Source organism: Sinocyclocheilus grahami, unplaced genomic scaffold, assembly GCF_001515645.1.
Source record: "Sinocyclocheilus grahami isolate Dianchi unplaced genomic scaffold, SAMN03320097.WGS_v1.1 scaffold655.1, whole genome shotgun sequence".
In the NCBI taxonomy this organism is placed as follows: domain Eukaryota; kingdom Metazoa; phylum Chordata; class Actinopteri; order Cypriniformes; family Cyprinidae; genus Sinocyclocheilus; species Sinocyclocheilus grahami.
Window position 1 is genome coordinate 1,265,639 of NW_015505834.1, and position 20,030 is coordinate 1,285,668.

Here is a 20,030-nt window from a genome sequence, read left to right on the forward strand (position 1 = left end):
GTTTCTATAAAATGTTCTTAATGACAGAGGAATAAAGTTTTCAGATCTCATTGACAATGGCACAACTTTTCAGATTATCTTTAGCAAGATTCAGTCGGCAATCTGTAAAAACGACTGAGATAGTTTCCTTCACATCTTTCAGATGGGAAAGATCAAACATGATATGCCATTCTCCATGTTCTGCTCCTGTAAAAAGCCCCACCTCTCTGAGATTCTTTGGGATGTGAAGTTCTTTGACAGCACCGGCTGCAATGAGCACATTTCTCAAGCTGGTCTCCAGAGCGCAAGAGCAATGCGCGGCCGATGCCTTTATATTTGCTCTCGTGCCTCGCGCGGTGGACTCAGAGTGATTCAGTAGAGCACGACAGCATCAGAGCTGCATCGCTAAAGCTTGCACTTGGACTATCTTACAAAAGAGCAGAAGCGCGACACACGCCGCTATCGCGTGGTGCGCGTAAGGTAAGAGCCTCGGCTCTCTGAATGCGTTTTTAAAGTTTTCAAAATTGGGTCAAATCTAAAACAATGTCTTTAATGACCGGGTAGTCGTGTTTGCCTTTTATATAAACCTACATTTAATTTCTTATTTATTCGTTATATGAAAAAAACTAAAGCGCAACATCGACGTCAGTTTTGGATTATGATAGTATTTGAAATGTATTCTGAAAACATTTGTTAAATATCTGTCAAATTCATCTCTAGAATAGTTTAATTTAAAAAAAGCATGCAATTTGGTACGAACGTGTTTGCCTGAAAGTTCAAGAATGTTTATCGTTTTTAAGTCCAATTGTTTTAGGATCGTCCGTAACTCGGATTTATGGATTTTCAGTTTTCAGATCAATCTCCGTCATAGTAATTCACTGGGATATAAAGTGGCCGAAAAAAAGAAAGAAAAGAAAAACCACTGAGGTTATAACTTTTGAGGTTAAAACATTGAAAACGGCAATTGATTATTAATGTTTACATTTATCAAATGTATCAAATATCTATTGCAAGATGTTCAACTGTTTATGTTATTAATAGAAGTCTTGTTTTGTCGTGCATTTATTTGTCGGACCATTTTTTAAAACGAAAATGTCTTATTATAAACACAACTTCCTTGAAGGTACTGCGATTGCAGGTTATATTCTTATTTTATTTTATTTTTTTAGGCCCGCATATTTTACCTACATCCTAGCATTCAAAGAATGGGAGGAGCTTAAGACAGAAACAAAAACTTTTATAAAGTGGTTCGTGGTTTTAATCTCAAGCCGTTGATTTCAACCAGAAATAGTCGTAAATAGTATCGTATGTATTTATTTTTTTCGTCAAGAAGGTCACTAGTGTTACAAAAGATTATTATTATAATTTCATGAACACGAATGAAGCCATCGCTCAAGAGGCATGAGGGACACTAAAAATCCTGTCAGTTATGACTGTCCGAGGCTAAAATATGTTTCTGACCGTTTCAGGGATTGACTGCTGCTGCAGAAGCTGAGCTGAAAACACGATTCTCCTGAGCTTTGGAAAAAGGTATGTGCACCAACACACACTGCCACAAAATATCTCAGATATTGAAACACAATTATTATGTTTAATTATAAAAGAGATACATTTTATTTATTTGCAATTGCTCACATTTCACATTTTTTGAGGAATGTTTAAATGAATCAAAACACTCCATTAGTTGCATAAGAATTCATCTTATTCGACATAAACAGAATTGATATGTGATTCCGTGTTTGCTGATTATTGCAGCTTTAAAATGTAATTAAATTATACATATTTCACAATTCCATCAAAGCTATGGGTGGCACCCCACTGTGGCAACTTCTAGCCCTATTTACCTGTCGGATGCTGTCTTCTGTATCGCTGTTCAATCAAAAGATGCATGGAGTCTGATTACCTTACAGTACACTCTAAAAAATGCTGGGTTAAATGCAACCCAATTGCTGGGTCTGTCCCTATTTTACCCAGCACTGGGTTGCATTTAACCCAGCATTTTTTAGAGTGTAATTCCATCAAAGCTATGGGTGGCACCCCACTGTGGCGACTTCTAGCCCTATTTACCTGTCGGATGCTGTCTTCTGTATCGCTGTTCAATCAAAAGATGCATGGAGTCTGATTACCTTACAGTACACTCTAAAAAATGATGGGTTAAATGCAACCCAGTGCTGGGTAAAATAGGGACAGACCCAGCAATTGGGTTGTTTTGACCCAGCGGTTGTTAAATGTTTAACCCAACCTTCAGGGTAGTATCCCAACCGCTGGGTCAAAACAACCCAATTGCTGGGTCTGTCCCTATTTTACCCAGCACTGGGTTGCATTTAACCCAGCATTTTTTAGAGTGTAATAGCATATGCGGTGTCCATTATAGACTACTGGAAGCCAGCATATTGAACTATATGCAGGTAACAATTTCATGCATGCCATGCAATCAAGATTAAACAATCGAGGGCAAAACATCTTTACGTCTGATGAGATTGTCTTTAAATGATATTGCTTGATAAGTCTTCACAGACCAAGCGGCATTTAGTCTCGCAGTTTTCTGATAGACCTCCAGCATTGAATAAGGATTATAGTGCATAAGGACAGTGTACAGTGTACTGTGGGGCTTTCTGTTCATGACAATTATAGGTCAGAGAGAGGAGTCTTTAAAGAGAGCAGGATTCATTGCAGTAACCCTGCTTTGGAAAGTGAAGACGTTTCATTTGTTTTAAAACACTAGAGTTTGCCTGAGGTATATTTGGTTAGATGATGGATTTGGTGTGTAATGTCCTATTCTTGTAGCTATTAGGTCCCCCCTCTTTTTTTCTTCTGTATTGACCCCGACAGGCCACACAAGTCATTTTTTAAACGCATGATTAATTTCACAGTATAGGGTTAGCGTATACATATAGATGAAGTTCAGTGTATCACATGCACTATGATTTAAGGCGTACATGTTAACTGTTCAGCATGAATCTAATAAACAGAAACATTTTCAATGGATGGTTCAACTGGTCTCTGTTATAATTAGTATTACAAGGCAGCTTTTCACTTTATATAAGACATAAGCATATAGCTGATATAAATTCAAATGCGATGATATATGCACGAAAACGCCAACCAAGTTGTATGGCATTTTAATATTACAATTATTGAAGCATATGTGAGGTAATGTTTATTCAAAATTAAAAGCTCAATGAGCGTTATTCTACAGTGTTAGCAATTAATTTAAAGTGCATCTATCATATCATATTTTTTCATATTCCTGTAATGGGTTGAGGGGTCCTGTGAGGTGCTCTTTGGCTATTGGGAGACAAAAGCCAGCGGGATGGGATCTAAATGAGGTTTAGGGGGCTGCAGATGGGACCCTCTCTTTCCTGTCAATTTGACTTGGCTTTTCAAAACACTTGACCTTTTGTATTAATTCTATTATCACGGCAAAATGGAAACGTCTCAATTATGCCACATATTCCTATTATAATTACGTGCAATACCATCAGCAGCTTTATAATAACTAGTAATGCCGACATTTAAAATAAAAATCCTTTCTAGCGAAGATTTTTTTTTCTTCTGCTAAAAATAGGCTATGCCATTTTTAATTGTAATATTTCATAGTCGGATCAATAGCGCACCTGCTATTTTATGAATGTTATTGATGAGACAGTTTGTCGGACAACGTGTCATCGGCATCAAGCGATTAGTTTTATTCTCAGTTGATTCAGTACGTACAGCCCATGTGTTACCCTCATAATGAGGAAAAAATGACATGCCGACATTTGTCCCCTTTCGCTTGATTTATGAATGCGTGGAAATTGGTTCAATATGGCATGACAGTCTGGACAGTTTCAGTGTGTGCCGATTGCAGATGCTGATAACGAAATGATAAAGCATTAAGCCATAATCAACAATAGACTGCTCTTCACACTTAAAAACGATTGGGCTACTTTTACTGCTTTAAAAACAATGTGATTGGATGCTTAAAGCGGAGGAATCAAACTGTAAACGCCATAGGCTACTTGAAAAAAACCAAATAAACAGTTAAAATCGACTAAAATAATTAGTCGATTATAATCGACTAAATAAAATAGTTTTAATTATTAGCTATTTTACATCACCCTATCAGTAGCTATAATACATTAGGCTTACAATTCGTTTCAAGCTTTAATATAAAACCTAGTATAAAAACGTGCAATTACATTATTAATGTTGTGAGAAAATGTATATATTTTCGGCGCGTTGTGTTCTAATATTTTAAAGTAATAGGCTTTATTTATTAAACGATTTCTCTTCTTCGCCATGCAATTTTATACCGATTGCACACGGCTGGATCTCTGGAGTCGTTTCCTCTAATTCAGATGTGAACTCGAGGCGCGTTTGAGTGGCAGTCAGTGAAGCGCCATTGGCCCTTCAGAGGGGCAGAGCCACGCCAATCACTCACAACGCGCTCCGGCAATAAGAGCCCGTGTGTGAGACGCGCGCTTATTCGCGCTTTCTCTGCTGTTACTACTGCTGCTGGACTCGATGAAGGAGCCTGTCGTGATATTGGCCATTTATCGTGCTTGTCTTTATAAAGTCCGCGCTCTCCTTGACCTTTTCGAAGGCGCATTTGCAATGTTGTATGTGGAATAGGCTGCGACATGATTAGAATTCTGTAGCGTTTGGACATCTCCTGCAGCGCGCGGAGGTAAGACAAATACAAACTTTTTATCGTCTCCGAGTCCGTCTAAAAATGATGTGTTTTTGTTCAGGTTTAGGCTTTTTAAGAGACATTTGTTCTCGGAGTAAAAAAGTGAAAGTGTGGTGGATACAAATACATTTTTATGGTACATGTATTATTATTATTATTATTATTTTGGCTAACATTGGGCTATTATAGCTATGATACATTACCTAAAACCTAAAAAGCGACGTTCTATGTTCTGTGTAAAAAAAGTCGGAACAGAACGGTGAGGCCGACTAACATTCTACAGGAAAATCTGCTTGAACTCTACACATTTCGTTACATTGTTATTTCCCCACATAAAGTTATCAAAAATGTTTAAAATAATTAAAAGCATTACTCGCTTATTCTTTTTGCATTTTCACACAGAGACAAAAAGTGTTCGTGCATCAGAGTCTTTAAGGAATAAAATGAATCACTGCGTGTTGCTGGCACGGCGATTTAGTTCTTCATTTATTTGTATATTTTTAAATATATATCCTTTTGATTTAATTTGCGATCATATTGTTTCGTCATCGTTATTTTTGTCTCGTTCTGTGAGGTTTTATTTCACCCGCATCATATTCTGATCTACAAGCAATGTGTCCTGTTAAAAAAGCTTCACAGTAATTGTGCAAGTTGTTTAATTCTCGTTTTTTTGGTAGAGCGAAATAAAAAATCTGGTTTCTATTTAATACCTCATCTGGTAATAGCTATGTATTATCAGAGTAATATTCTTTATACTGTGCATAAATTAATTAATACAACTGATTCCCTTATATTATTTTCTAAATTAACCTATTAAATGTGTTTACAGACGAACACCTCCACTCATTGGTCTCTAAAGAATGGAAAAGAGTCTTCTGCCTGGACCAAACAACATTGTGATGGCCACCCCACCGAGTTCATTCCAGCAGGAGCCGCTCACGCCTCCAAGATCCTCGCTTAAGCCCAACCAAGTTGGGCATGTCATCCTTTACGGGGTGCCTATTGTCTCGCTGGTGATTGACAATCAAGAGCGCTTATGCCTGGCTCAGATATCCAACACCCTGTTAAAGAACTACAGCTACAACGAGATCCACAATCGTCGAGTGGCTCTGGGCATCACCTGCGTGCAGTGTACCCCGGTCCAGCTGGAGATCCTGCGACGGGCAGGCGCCATGCCCATCTCCTCCCGCCGCTGCGGCATGATCACCAAACGGGAGGCAGAGCGGCTGTGCAAGTCTTTCCTGGGAGAGAACTCTCCACCCAAGCTGCCAGACAACTTTGCGTTCGACGTGACGCACGAATGCGCTTGGGGCTCCCGGGGAAATTTCATCCCGGCGCGCTACAACAGCTCCCGGGCCAAATGCATCAAGTGCTCCTACTGTAATATGTACTTCTCCCCAAACAAATTCATTTTCCACTCTCACCGCACACCCGAGGCCAAGTACACGCAGCCAGACGCCGCCAACTTCAACTCCTGGCGTCGGCACCTTAAACTGTCAGACAAAACGTCACCGGAGGACCTGTTGTTTGCCTGGGAGGATGTAAAAGCCATGTTTAACGGAGGAAGTCGCAAGAGGGCGCTTCCGTCCTCTAACTGCTCGCCCATGGGCTCTGTCAAGGCTGTGAACTCGGTTCTGCCCCACATGATTTCTCCAGAACTGGCCCAGAAGAGAGGCCGGTACGAGGACGACGATGAGTTGGACAGCAACGGCCTCTCGCCCCGAAAGGCCCCGCGCAGTTACCCGGTCATCCCAGTCCCGAGCAAAGGTTTCGGGATGTTGCAGAAGTTCCCAACAACGTCGCTATTCCCAAGCCCATACACCTTCCCAGCCTTCGGCTTGTGCCCACAGAAGAAGGACGACAGCGAGGCAACCAACGGACAGAAAAACAGCGGCCTCTCAGGGCTCCTTTGGCCCGGCCGAAAGGACGCTTTTTATCCTCCCTTCTGCATGTTTTGGCCCCCGAGGGCAACTGGTGGTATCCCGGTGCCCACTTACCTCCAACCCCAACCCAATGCCCTTTCCTCGCTCACAGAGAGCCCGTCCCTCAGACAAGCCTTTTTGGATCTGTCTGAACAAGGTGATGCCGGTTCGGGTTTGGAAGCGAACCCTAGATCCGGGCTGTTTGAGAGCGACTGTCCAGCCGTGACCTCTGACCTCCGACCCGCCCCGGAGGGCTGGCTAAAACTCCTAGATGCTCCCTCGCTGCAAGCCCGCAAGGCCAGTTACCACTCCGCCTTCCGGCCAGTGGTCAAAGACGCGGAAAGCATTGCCAAGCTCCACGGCAGCCTGGAGGACTTCGGTCCGGAGCGGCACCTTTCTCCCGGCACCAGCTGCAGCTACGACAGCGGAGAGAGCGACGAGGAGCAGGAAGTGGACGTGGAGACCAAACAGGACGAGGAGCAGGAGGACTTCGGCAGCCGAGCGGCGCAGACGCCCTTGCACATGTGCGGGCTTCCCGACAACAGCGCGGGGGAACCACAGCAGGCCAAAGAACCGCCCTCCTTCCCGAGCGCTCCCGCCGAGACCTCGGCAGAGGTCAAACCCGGCCTCGCTGTCAGTCCGCCCACCATCCTCAAAGTCCCCAGCCCCGTTCACGGCTCGCTGGAGGAAAGCAGCGCATACAGAAATGTAAATATTCCCTCCAGGCACTTTAACTAATTATTTAAATGCGGGCCATTGGCTGGCAGGGGCCATATGCATAACAAGATTGATAGCCTGTGTTCCCTGCAGAAATGAAATATTCAGAGCTCTTTGATCCCTTCTAATAAGCCCAGTCGTGTTTTGTTTAATGGCGACATTATGTTTGCTCCCCTTTGTCACTTCTGCCTATTAGCCCTTTTAATCTTTAACCCTCTGATGCTATATTAACAGACAGAGCGACAGGGATCGAAACGGGAATTCTTTAGCAATTAGCCTCACGCATGTTAATTTATCTAGAGGAACTCGGTAGCACGACAAAGCCAAACAAACATCAGGATCATATATAAGACATAACAGCGATGTCGTGCTCAAGGCTAATCAATTCTGTGCTTTTGGCTGACTGATATATTTTGTTGCTCTATGTTCAACCTTTGGCCTGGTGTTATGAATCAGTTCTAATCAGACATCGCTGGTGTTTTATGGTTGCAGGCTCACAAGAGCAGAGACGATGGGCTGCCGGCATATGCAAGCAAAAACAAAAACACCATCTCAGGTGAAAAATGAACGTGAAGTGAATGTTGTTGCAATATAATGAATGTGGAAATTGCAATGTGATTATTCCATGCATTTTATCATCATATTTATATATATATATGTATACCTACATACAAACTAATTGATAATTAACAAAGACAATACAATTTTACACCTTTACATTAACATTCAATTAATCTGTGTGCATGTATTCACATTTGAATGTTTTCTTTCAGATGACAACAAAGAGCAGAGCAGCTTTATTGTCCCAGAGACAGAAACGTCGGCGTCCGAATACTGGCGTGAGAATCCAAGTAAGAATGCATGCCACTTTATCTCCGCTTTACATCCACCACTTACAGCAAGAGGGCTGTGAAATAATTTGCGCAGCACAGCTAGCCCATCCCTGCAAGGATATTAGGATTAATCTAAATATAAAAGATACGGGATAGAATATACTCTCGCCGCACTCTTAAAATGGAGCAGCTCTCTCCACAATGTCATTGGGAAAATGTGTTCTGTAGGGAGCCATAACAGTTCAGCAAGACAATCAGCTCAACGCCAGGAAGGTGACAATCACCATTTGAACAATATCAGACGGAAATAATTGCCTTTTGCCTGGCAAAATCTTCCATTAGAAAGATCATAGCTTATTGCCTTTTATCTGTCAGAAAGACATTAAAGGTGTTTTATGACATCTACGGCAACATTTATATTATCAAGCCGATAATGATCTTCTCATATAACGTATAATATATTTGAAAAAATTACATGAAACAAATTAAATGAAACCACCTTTGCCTGATTGCTAAATGTCTCCGAGGGGCTACTGGGAAACGTGATTAGAACTTCTGATTTTCCAAAGAGTCTAACGGCAGTGTCTTAAAGATAGTTCTGTTTCTTGGGAGGGAGGAAAAAATAATCTAATTTTCCATTTATATAATGCAAACTGCCTTGGCTTTGACTATTCACGGTTAATTGACTGTCAAACGAGGTTGTTATCCTCAGGCACTGTCTGCAAATTTGCTTGTCAAATGAGACAGAGAGAGGAGGAGAGCGAGAACAAGACCGCTTTCCAAATGAGGAACGCCTTGTTCGGCTTAAGGAGGCAAGACGGGAAACGAGAGAGAGAAAGAGAGAGAGAAAGAGAGAATGAGGGGAAGATTATATCAACGTGTTGGATCACTTCATTTGAGCCATTTGCGATATAGACACAAAAACACAGACGCCGTCGTGCAGCGCAGACGTACCGACTCCTAAGGATTGCAATCAGAACTGTTTCGAATAATTTCCTGATTCACTAGCGCAGTGACATTAACGAAATCAACTGTTTTCACAATTTCAGGATATTGGCATATTGCAAGGGCTGTTTATTTGAATGCACTAATCAGATATCTTGTTGAGCGAGTTATATTCTTTTCATAGTATTATGTCTTTACAGTAAATATGCAGCCATACCATATTCACAATATATGAATACCATTTCCTCACCCCAGCAAAATAGCACTGTATTTTCTATTTGACTTTATAAGTCAAATAGGTTTGTCTGAAATCTCCTGATGTCAGGCTGGCATCTACTGGTTGCTGCTAGAACTGCATGACATGTGTCAGTCTTTCACATGAACTCTATTGAAAACTGGCATGAATGGATGCTTGCCCTGTGTTATAAATAATCAAGTTAAAAAAAATTTTTTTTTTAATCTTCTTTTTTCTGCTCAGCAGACCAAAGCCAAGACACAAACTCTCCCGTATCGCTCAAGAAGGATGTTGAGAACATGGAAAAAGGTGAGATAACAAGCCAAGACTTTATTAAAGATTATAAACCGGAGAGTTCCGGTCCTTGATTCTGATTGGCTGAGCCAATTCGAAGCTGTTGTAAAATACTCTACAAACGCACACCTTTATTTACTTTGTGTGTTGCTCTGCGACCACTTTGTTGCAACCACAACTGTTTCTGAGGAGCTACATTGTTTGGTGGAAGAATACTGTTTTTATTAATATCATTACACTTTATTTGCTCTGTTTTATTTTGTGAAACAACCGTTATAAAAGCAATAAGCCCCGTGAAGCCGTGGTTTACAGTGAATTTATAATTCGCGTCGTGCCTAACATCACCCCTTAGCTGTTATAAATTCACTGTAAACCACGGCTTCTTGGGGCTTATTGCTCTAATATCTTTGGGGTCAGTAAGATTTTTATTTGAAAGAAAATAATACTTTTATTCAGCAAGGACGCATTCATCTGATCAAAAGTGACAGTACACGCATGTATAAAGTAGCAAATGATTTGATTTGAAATAAATGCTGTTCTTTTGCACGTTCTATTCATCAAAGCAGCTGTTTTCAGTCTTGATAATATGCTGATATGTTTGTTGAGCAGCAAATCAGCATATTAGAAGGATTTCGGAAGATGCTGAAAATTCAGCTTTGATCACAGCAATGAATTGCATTTGACAAAATACTAAAACAAGAAAATGGTATTATAAATAGTAATAACATTTCACAATTTTACTGTATTTTGAAGCAAGTAACTGCAGCTCGGTGCGCACTTCTTTTAAAAACTTTAAAAACTCCTACTGACCCCAAACTTTTGAACGGCAGTGCCAAATGCTTCAAATGCATGTTCGTAACTGCTCTAGATGTAACAGCTGATATTTCAGCGCAAGCTCAGCGTCTGATCTTGATTTATCGTGTAATCTGTCCTTCAGAGGAACTCCAGAAAGTTCTCCTTGAACAGATAGATTTACGGAGGAGACTGGAGCAGGAGTTTCACGCTCTGAAAGGCAGCTCTCCATTTCCAGTTTTCCGTAAGTGTCCTTACTTTCACTTCATGTGTTTTACAGTATCATCATGATTCAGCATGTGGAACTCAGAGAACCTGCTTTATCTGATCAATAAATCGGTATAACTCCATAAAACGACATTTTAAAAGTAAGCCCAAGAAAAGCACGTGTAGGCCACTACATACCTGTAAAAGGGTTTATATATGAACTCAGGTGATCTATAAGATGCCTTTGTTTTTAATATTCCGTATTTGGCTATCCTACAGATAACTTTCAGGACCAAATGAAGAGAGAACTGGCTTACAGGGAAGAAATAGTGCAGCAGTTACAGATGGTAAGGAGTTTTCAATAAGCTCATAATTTCCCATCTGATTAATTTACTCGCGAATCTCCCACATGCAGCCCTCTTATATTAGTAATCTGCTGTAGCAGGCTAAATCTATGTTACAGTGGAAATGTAAGATAACCAGCAGACTAGCAGCAGGATCTGGTGTCTCGTAATCTTTTGTTGTCTAGAACTGGTTCAACATTGCATAGCGCTGCGGCATCAATCACTGGGGCATCTGTGTTTTAACACATGGATGATGCTGGCAGACTGCCACTGTGTGTTCTCTCAGTTCAACACCATCCGTCAAGCCAGGGGAGATCATATATGAGAGATTACAGCGTGACAGATTGAAAGCTGAACTTCTGTAATGCAGAAAACTATAGAGATGAATACATAATGACGTTTGCAAGATGCAAGCTTCCTTTTGGTGTCGTATCAGCACGTATGTAAGCCATAACATACGAGATAAGAGGCCTTGTGAATTTAGTCACAGCTAAACTGTATTTTTTTTTTAATTTAAAGACAGCATGACTTTGTGACCTATTTTTTTTAAAAGTGATATTTGTATTCAGTAAGAACGGATTAAATGAATACAAGAGAAAGTAAAGACATTTATAATCTTATAAAAGTATCACGGTTTCCACAAAATATGAAGCAGCACAACTGTTTTGAGCATTGATAATAATCAGAAATGTCTCTTGAGCAGTAAATCAGCATACTAGAGTGATTTCTGAAGGATCGTGTGATAATGAAGACTCGAGGAATGATGCTGGAAATTCAGCTTTGCATTGCAGGAATAAATGACAATTTACAGTATATTCATATACAAAACAGTTATTTTGAATAATAAAAATCTCATGATTTTACTGTTTTGATTGTATTTTTGGTCAAATATATGTAGCCTTGGTGAGCAGAAGAGGCTAAAAAGAAAAAAAAAAGTTAAATAAATAAATAACTGAGCCCAATTTTTTGAATGTATTATAATATAGAAAATAGTGGATTTACTACATTTTATAATATAACATTAAGGAGGACACAGATTTTCATTAAACATGAATTTATTAAGCAAATTTAGTCTCATCCCTTCTCTAGATAGAAATGTTGTATTGTTGATGGAGAATCCAAGTATTAACTGATTCCATATTTCTTTTTTCTGTTTTTAGATTCCATATGCAAACATCATCAGAAAAGAAAAGGTCGGGACACATCTAAACAAAAGCTAAATGGTAAGTATCAAAGTTATTTCATCAAATGAGAAACATAATGTGTGGCCATTCAGTAAAATCTATTGCTGATTTAATATGAGCTTCGTGATTTGTCAGCAAGATAGATTTTATATTACAAACAGCACTATGTTTGACGTTCTTGAATATTTCGAGAAATCCTAGTGACTATATCAATCGTTGTATGTTTTAGGTAAATTCGTTTGAAACAAAATCAAGCTGCTCTCAACATCTTTTGACACAAAGAGCTTAAATCATCCCCATCTCTATGAGGAATCATCAAGCAGCCTCTCGACCGGATCAGATGTTGAACGCTGCCTTTGACAGACCACCTCATCGATGTCCATCTCTCAATCTAACCAAAACTGATACACTGCACAGTTCAATGCATCTACCAATGATTTAGAGCTCATTTGACGTATTTCCTGTACAGTAACCCCACTTTGATTATTTATGAACTTATTGAAGTTTATTTATTACCCATGCATTCACTGGTTTATTGATAACAGCAAACTGTACAATGATATTAGCTGATGTCTAAGAGCTGTCTGAAAGCGTGTACACTTTTTCATGTTTTGCCTGTTTAAATACAACATTGACATAAACACAAGGTTAAAAATGTTATTATTAACTGTTCATGCAAATGTCTTTAAATATGTTCTTGTAGTTTCTCTACTATTTGTGTGGATAATTAAAAGTCTATCATATGAAAAAAGACTATTTATTTATTTTTGAAAGTGGCACTTTGATAAACACAAGCATAATACAATTTGGGAGTAAAGAAAGAAAACGAGTGATATTACATATATAAAACAGTATTTGTGTGCATCTTTAGGGTTTACATTGATTTTGCATGTGTGTTTCATTAAACCTACAAGACTTGTTCTATTATTTTTCAAATAGGCTATATTACATCTGTAATTTAATTATTAAATATATCATGAAATATATAATTCAGTTACTATAGGCTGTTCGTTTTATTAATTATTTCCCGCATATTATAATAATATTTTATTTTAATAGTGTTTAAATCTATAGTCTTTGGTTTAAATGCTGCAATATTATACACACACACACACACACACACACTCCACTCTCACACACACACTCACTCTCTCACACACACACTCACTCTCTCACACCGCTCTCACACACACACACTCTCAGACACACACACACACACACTCACTCGCTCTCACACACACACACACATACTCACTCTCACACACAGACTCTCACACACACACACGCTCTCTCTCTCTCTCACACACGCACACACACACTCAGTCTCTCTCTCACACACAGACACGCACAGACACACTCACTCACTCTCTCTCTCTCTCTCTCTCTCTCTCTCTCTCTCTCTCTCTCTCTCTCTCTCTCTCTCTCTCTCTCTCTCTCTCTCTCTCTCTCTCTCTCTCTCTCTCTCTCTCTCTCTCTCTCTCTCTCTCTCTCTCTCTCTCTCTCTCTCTCTCTCTCTCTCTCTCTCTCTCTCTCTCTCTCTCTCTCTCTCTCTCTCTCTCTCTCTCTCTCTCTCTCTCTCTCTCTCTCTCTCTCTCTCTCTCTCTCTCTCTCTCTCTCTCTCTCTCTCTCTCTCTCTCTCTCTCTCTCTCTCTCTCTCTCTCTCTCTCTCTCTCTCTCTCTCTCTCTCTCTCTCTCTCTCTCTCTCTCTCTCTCTCTCTCTCTCTCTCTCTCTCTCTCTCTCTCTCTCTCTCTCTCTCTCTCTCTCTCTCTCTCTCTCTCTCTCTCTCTCTCTCTCTCTCTCTCTCTCTCTCTCTCTCTCTCTCTCTCTCTCTCTCTCTCTCTCTCTCTCTCTCTCTCTCTCTCTCTCTCTCTCTCTCTCTCTCTCTCTCTCTCTCTCTCTCTCTCTCTCTCTCTCTCTCTCTCTCTCTCTCTCTCTCTCTCTCTCTCTCTCTCTCTCTCTCTCTCTCTCTCTCTCTCTCTCTCTCTCTCTCTCTCTCTCTCTCTCTCTCTCTCTCTCTCTCTCTCTCTCTCTCTCTCTCTCTCTCTCTCTCTCTCTCTCTCTCTCTCTCTCTCTCTCTCTCTCTCTCTCTCTCTCTCTCTCTCTCTCTCTCTCTCTCTCTCTCTCTCTCTCTCTCTCTCTCTCTCTCTCTCTCTCTCTCTCTCTCTCTCTCTCTCTCTCTCTCTCTCTCTCTCTCTCTCTCTCTCTCTCTCTCTCTCTCTCTCTCTCTCTCTCTCTCTCTCTCTCTCTCTCTCTCTCTCTCTCTCTCTCTCTCTCTCTCTCTCTCTCTCTCTCTCTCTCTCTCTCTCTCTCTCTCTCTCTCTCTCTCTCTCTCTCTCTCTCTCTCTCTCTCTCTCTCTCTCTCTCTCTCTCTCTCTCTCTCTCTCTCTCTCTCTCTCTCTCTCTCTCTCTCTCTCTCTCTCTCTCTCTCTCTCTCTCTCTCTCTCTCTCTCTCTCTCTCTCTCTCTCTCTCTCTCTCTCTCTCTCTCTCTCTCTCTCTCTCTCTCTCTCTCTCTCTCTCTCTCTCTCTCTCTCTCTCTCTCTCTCTCTCTCTCTCTCTCTCTCTCTCTCTCTCTCTCTCTCTCTCTCTCTCTCTCTCTCTCTCTCTCTCTCTCTCTCTCTCTCTCTCTCTCTCTCTCTCTCTCTCTCTCTCTCTCTCTCTCTCTCTCTCTCTCTCTCTCTCTCTCTCTCTCTCTCTCTCTCTCTCTCTCTCTCTCTCTCTCTCTCTCTCTCTCTCTCTCTCTCTCTCTCTCTCTCTCTCTCTCTCTCTCTCTCTCTCTCTCTCTCTCTCTCTCTCTCTCTCTCTCTCTCTCTCTCTCTCTCTCTCTCTCTCTCTCTCTCTCTCTCTCTCTCTCTCTCTCTCTCTCTCTCTCTCTCTCTCTCTCTCTCTCTCTCTCTCTCTCTCTCTCTCTCTCTCTCTCTCTCTCTCTCTCTCTCTCTCTCTCTCTCTCTCTCTCTCTCTCTCTCTCTCTCTCTCTCTCTCTCTCTCTCTCTCTCTCTCTCTCTCTCTCTCTCTCTCTCTCTCTCTCTCTCTCTCTCTCTCTCTCTCTCTCTCTCTCTCTCTCTCTCTCTCTCTCTCTCTCTCTCTCTCTCTCTCTCTCTCTCTCTCTCTCTCTCTCTCTCTCTCTCTCTCTCTCTCTCTCTCTCTCTCTCTCTCTCTCTCTCTCTCTCTCTCTCTCTCTCTCTCTCTCTCTCTCTCTCTCTCTCTCTCTCTCTCTCTCTCTCTCTCTCTCTCTCTCTCTCTCTCTCTCTCTCTCTCTCTCTCTCTCTCTCTCTCTCTCTCTCTCTCTCTCTCTCTCTCTCTCTCTCTCTCTCTCTCTCTCTCTCTCTCTCTCTCTCTCTCTCTCTCTCTCTCTCTCTCTCTCTCTCTCTCTCTCTCTCTCTCTCTCTCTCTCTCTCTCTCTCTCTCTCTCTCTCTCTCTCTCTCTCTCTCTCTCTCTCTCTCTCTCTCTCTCTCTCTCTCTCTCTCTCTCTCTCTCTCTCTCTCTCTCTCTCTCTCTCTCTCTCTCTCTCTCTCTCTCTCTCTCTCTCTCTCTCTCTCTCTCTCTCTCTCTCTCTCTCTCTCTCTCTCTCTCTCTCTCTCTCTCTCTCTCTCTCTCTCTCTCTCTCTCTCTCTCTCTCTCTCTCTCTCTCTCTCTCTCTCTCTCTCTCTCTCTCTCTCTCTCTCTCTCTCTCTCTCTCTCTCTCTCTCTCTCTCTCTCTCTCTCTCTCTCTCTCTCTCTCTCTCTCTCTCTCTCTCTCTCTCTCTCTCTCTCTCTCTCTCTCTCTCTCTCTCTCTCTCTCTCTCTCTCTCTCTCTCTCTCTCTCTCTCTCTCTCTCTCTCTCTCTCTCTCTCTCTCTCTCTCTCTCTCTCTCTCTCTCTCTCTCTCTCTCTCTCTCTCTCTCTCTCTCTCTCTCTCTCTCTCTCTCTCTCTCTCTCTCTCTCTCTCTCTCTCTCTCTCTCTCTCTCTCTCTCTCTCTCTCTCTCTCTCTCTCTCTCTCTCTCTCTCTCTCTCTCTCTCTCTCTCTCTCTCTCTCTCTCTCTCTCTCTCTCTCTCTCTCTCTCTCTCTCTCTCTCTCTCTCTCTCTCTCTCTCTCTCTCTCTCTCTCTCTCTCTCTCTCTCTCTCTCTCTCTCTCTCTCTCTCTCTCTCTCTCTCTCTCTCTCTCTCTCTCTCTCTCTCTCTCTCTCTCTCTCTCTCTCTCTCTCTCTCTCTCTCTCTCTCTCTCTCTCTCTCTCTCTCTCTCTCTCTCTCTCTCTCTCTCTCTCTCTCTCTCTCTCTCTCTCTCTCTCTCTCTCTCTCTCTCTCTCTCTCTCTCTCTCTCTCTCTCTCTCTCTCTCTCTCTCTCTCTCTCTCTCTCTCTCTCTCTCTCTCTCTCTCTCTCTCTCTCTCTCTCTCTCTCTCTCTCTCTCTCTCTCTCTCTCTCTCTCTCTCTCTCTCTCTCTCTCTCTCTCTCTCTCTCTCTCTCTCTCTCTCTCTCTCTCTCTCTCTCTCTCTCTCTCTCTCTCTCTCTCTCTCTCTCTCTCTCTCTCTCTCTCTCTCTCTCTCTCTCTCTCTCTCTCTCTCTCTCTCTCTCTCTCTCTCTCTCTCTCTCTCTCTCTCTCTCTCTCTCTCTCTCTCTCTCTCTCTCTCTCTCTCTCTCTCTCTCTCTCTCTCTCTCTCTCTCTCTCTCTCTCTCTCTCTCTCTCTCTCTCTCTCTCTCTCTCTCTCTCTCTCTCTCTCTCTCTCTCTCTCTCTCTCTCTCTCTCTCTCTCTCTCTCTCTCTCTCTCTCTCTCTCTCTCTCTCTCTCTCTCTCTCTCTCTCTCTCTCTCTCTCTCTCTCTCTCTCTCTCTCTCTCTCTCTCTCTCTCTCTCTCTCTCTCTCTCTCTCTCTCTCTCTCTCTCTCTCTCTCTCTCTCTCTCTCTCTCTCTCTCTCTCTCTCTCTCTCTCTCTCTCTCTCTCTCTCTCTCTCTCTCTCTCTCTCTCTCTCTCTCTCTCTCTCTCTCTCTCTCTCTCTCTCTCTCTCTCTCTCTCTCTCTCTCTCTCTCTCTCTCTCTCTCTCTCTCTCTCTCTCTCTCTCTCTCTCTCTCTCTCTCTCTCTCTCTCTCTCTCTCTCTCTCTCTCTCTCTCTCTCTCTCTCTCTCTCTCTCTCTCTCTCTCTCTCTCTCTCTCTCTCTCTCTCTCTCTCTCTCTCTCTCTCTCTCTCTCTCTCTCTCTCTCTCTCTCTCTCTCTCTCTCTCTCTCTCTCTCTCTCTCTCTCTCTCTCTCTCTCTCTCTCTCTCTCTCTCTCTCTCTCTCTCTCTCTCTCTCTCTCTCTCTCTCTCTCTCTCTCTCTCTCTCTCTCTCTCTCTCTCTCTCTCTCTCTCTCTCTCTCTCTCTCTCTCTCTCTCTCTCTCTCTCTCTCACACACACACATACTCACTCACTCTCACACACACACTCTCACACTCACTCACTCTCTCACACACACTCACTCACATACTCACTCACTCTCACACACAGACACGCACACACACACTCACTCACTCTCTCTCACACACACATCTACAATGTCTCGGAAAATTATGTAGGAGTACATATACAATGGATATTCATTCATTTGTTTGGTGGGTACAGTACATGGCTCAATTCGATCTATATTACTATTTATACTATTTAATAATTAAACTAGTGTAGCTTAGTTAGAGTAGTATTTCGCTTCTTTGACTCTCGCCGTCAAGCTAAGCCTCTCGCGGCGCGTCTGTGACGTAATTCCGCACGACGCAAGCTCTCTCTCACGTCAGCACGCACAATAGTGCCAACATGGCGTTCACGCTGTACGCTCTGATCCAGACCGCGATATTATTCACTAATGCCATCGCAGTGCTGCACGAAGAGAGGTTTCTCAGTAAAAGTAAGTCCTTAGGATTGTATTTTGTTCTGAAGTATGGCGATAGGGTTGTTATGTCGCGTAAACATGTGTGTGTGTTTCCATCTGGACTGCTAGCCCAGGTCTGACGCCTCCTAATGAGCAGCAAACTAGAGACATATGATTATAACATGCGCTGTTTTGAAACTGTGATTGGTGGGGTTTGACATGGCCTGGAAGGACTATTAGTAGTTATTAATAGAATCAGAATGGCTGCTTGTTTGCCCTGTCCGTTGTGTTTCACTTCACCAATATCATACACTGTGAATGTGCTTGCATATGAAGCAGTATATCTGAAATAAAAGCGAAGTTTCTGAAAGGGTTTGCAGAGCTGCTATTTAGAATAAAAAGAGTTAATTTTTGACATTTTTGATCACTACACAATTTCCATACTTCCACATCGGTGTTATTTAATAGCGTCAGTCACTGCTATTACTGTTTACAAATATTAATGATTACAGAGGGTCTAAACTTTTCATCTCATTTCTAATAAAATAACACGAAAGGAATATGCATACAAACAGGTATGTGAAAGAAATCTGTAGGAACGATACTATCATATACGAAATGGGTTATTCTTATTATTTACGAATGATTACAGAGGGTCTAAACTTTTCATCTCATTTCTAATAAAATAACACGAAAGGAATATACATACAAACAGGTATGTGAAAGAAATCTGTAGGAACGATACTATCATATACGAAATGGGTTATTCTTATTATTTACGACATTTTACAGTAAAGGAAGTCTTCATTTCTAGAGAAAGATTTGAGAAATTTGTTCTTGTGGAAAATAAAAAAAACTGTGCGTAACAGCAGCATGGCTGTCTTTATTATCTTTCAGCAAAAAAATAAAATAAATCAGATTTTTATAAATGACTTAAGTTCTCCCAAAGGGAGATGGCACTGAAAATAAAAGCAAAGCTCTCTTCCTCAGTCTTAAACAATACAGATCAACTGGGAATATCAGCAAAAGTAGCATTTTGCAAGCTAGTTAGGATAGACATTATGCATATTCTTTAATTGTACCTATGATATTTTGTTAGAGATGCAACATTTGTCAGGGATTAACCACCACGCTCTTTTTCCAGTGAATACAGTCACAAAAAGATGTTTCCAGTAAAATGTGCGTGTAGGGATGTGTACACTATATAATCCTTCAGTCCTTGATGATAAAGATATACATCCTAATATGCAAGCATATAGTCATTATAGCATGATGCATATCATGACAGAGGACTGTGTGACTAACAAACACGTCATTTTCCAGTCGGCTGGGGAGCAGAGCAGGGTGTTGGAGGATTTGGAGATGAACCCGGCATTAAAGCACAACTTCTGAACCTTATTCGCTCCGTCAGGACTGTCATGAGAGGTTTGTTCTTCTGTACGGTGTTAATACCGATGTCTACTAATTCCTCCGTTTACTTACTCCAAGAATCATTCATAGAGCTACTAGCTCACCTGTGGCCTGTAGCACGAAGCCGGTTTCAGCACGAACCCAGCTAAGTTCAGGTTTAGTTTGGGAGTTTTCAGGCTCAAGAAGATGGCTCGGGTTTCGTCAACTCGAAACTTACTCTGCAACTCTATCTCGCTTCGTGCTTCAGGCCACTGTAATGGGTTTTAGATGTGCATTTGCATTGGTCTTTATCACGTTCTGGGGGAAATAGCTCCATATATTGTTCCTATGTCTTCATGTAATATCAGAAATGGTTCTATATGAACATGTTTTCTCTCCTCCTCCCACAGTACCTCTGATAGCAGTGAATTCAGTGTGTATCGTCTTATTATTACTGTTTGGATGAAGATGGGTTGCGGTGGATCAGGATCGAACACGGGGAATGTGGCAAAGGAAAATGGCCTGTTTTGTATCTGTGGTTCTATATGTTGCTCTCCAATGTCTGAAAATTGTACCCCGAATGATTTTGCTGTAAGTACTCTGGTAGTTTTATATGAAGCAAATACCAGTAAATGTTTTTCTTGTCCAGTTTTATAACTTTGCAGAAGCTCCTGCGTCTGTGCTTGTTGTTTTAGTCACATCC

General features: G+C 41.7%; 2 protein-coding genes across 3 annotated transcripts in view; both read left to right on the forward strand.

Moving 5' to 3' along the window:
• Window positions 1-280: 280 nt before the first annotated feature.
• skor2 (SKI family transcriptional corepressor 2) lies at window positions 281-12,686 on the forward strand. 2 transcript variants are annotated; one of them, XM_016242337.1, is made up of 10 exons: window positions 281-459; window positions 1,449-1,509; window positions 5,481-7,281; window positions 7,783-7,846; window positions 8,064-8,141; window positions 9,547-9,612; window positions 10,535-10,633; window positions 10,876-10,943; window positions 12,101-12,163; window positions 12,354-12,686. In XM_016242337.1, the coding sequence occupies exons 3-9, from the start codon at window positions 5,512-5,514 to the stop codon at window positions 12,158-12,160; spliced, it is 2,205 nt and encodes a 734-aa protein (XP_016097823.1). In that variant the 5' UTR covers window positions 281-459; window positions 1,449-1,509; window positions 5,481-5,511; the 3' UTR covers window positions 12,161-12,163; window positions 12,354-12,686. The 2 variants fall into 2 exon arrangements, with proteins under 2 accessions (XP_016097823.1, XP_016097824.1); XM_016242338.1 differs by having other exon boundaries at window positions 9,550-9,612.
• A 5,106-nt stretch (window positions 12,687-17,792) lies between these two features.
• Window positions 17,793-20,030, forward strand: part of ier3ip1 (immediate early response 3 interacting protein 1) — a 2,617-nt gene continuing 379 nt past the window's right edge. Inside the window, exons 1-3 of the mRNA XM_016242339.1 lie at window positions 17,793-17,974; window positions 19,262-19,363; window positions 19,738-20,030. The exon at window positions 19,738-20,030 is cut by the window's right edge and continues 379 nt beyond it. Of these exons, the coding sequence (XP_016097825.1) occupies window positions 17,884-17,974; window positions 19,262-19,363; window positions 19,738-19,793 (249 nt within the window). The 5' untranslated portion in view covers window positions 17,793-17,883 and the 3' untranslated portion in view covers window positions 19,794-20,030. The remainder of the gene's footprint in view (window positions 17,975-19,261; window positions 19,364-19,737) is intronic.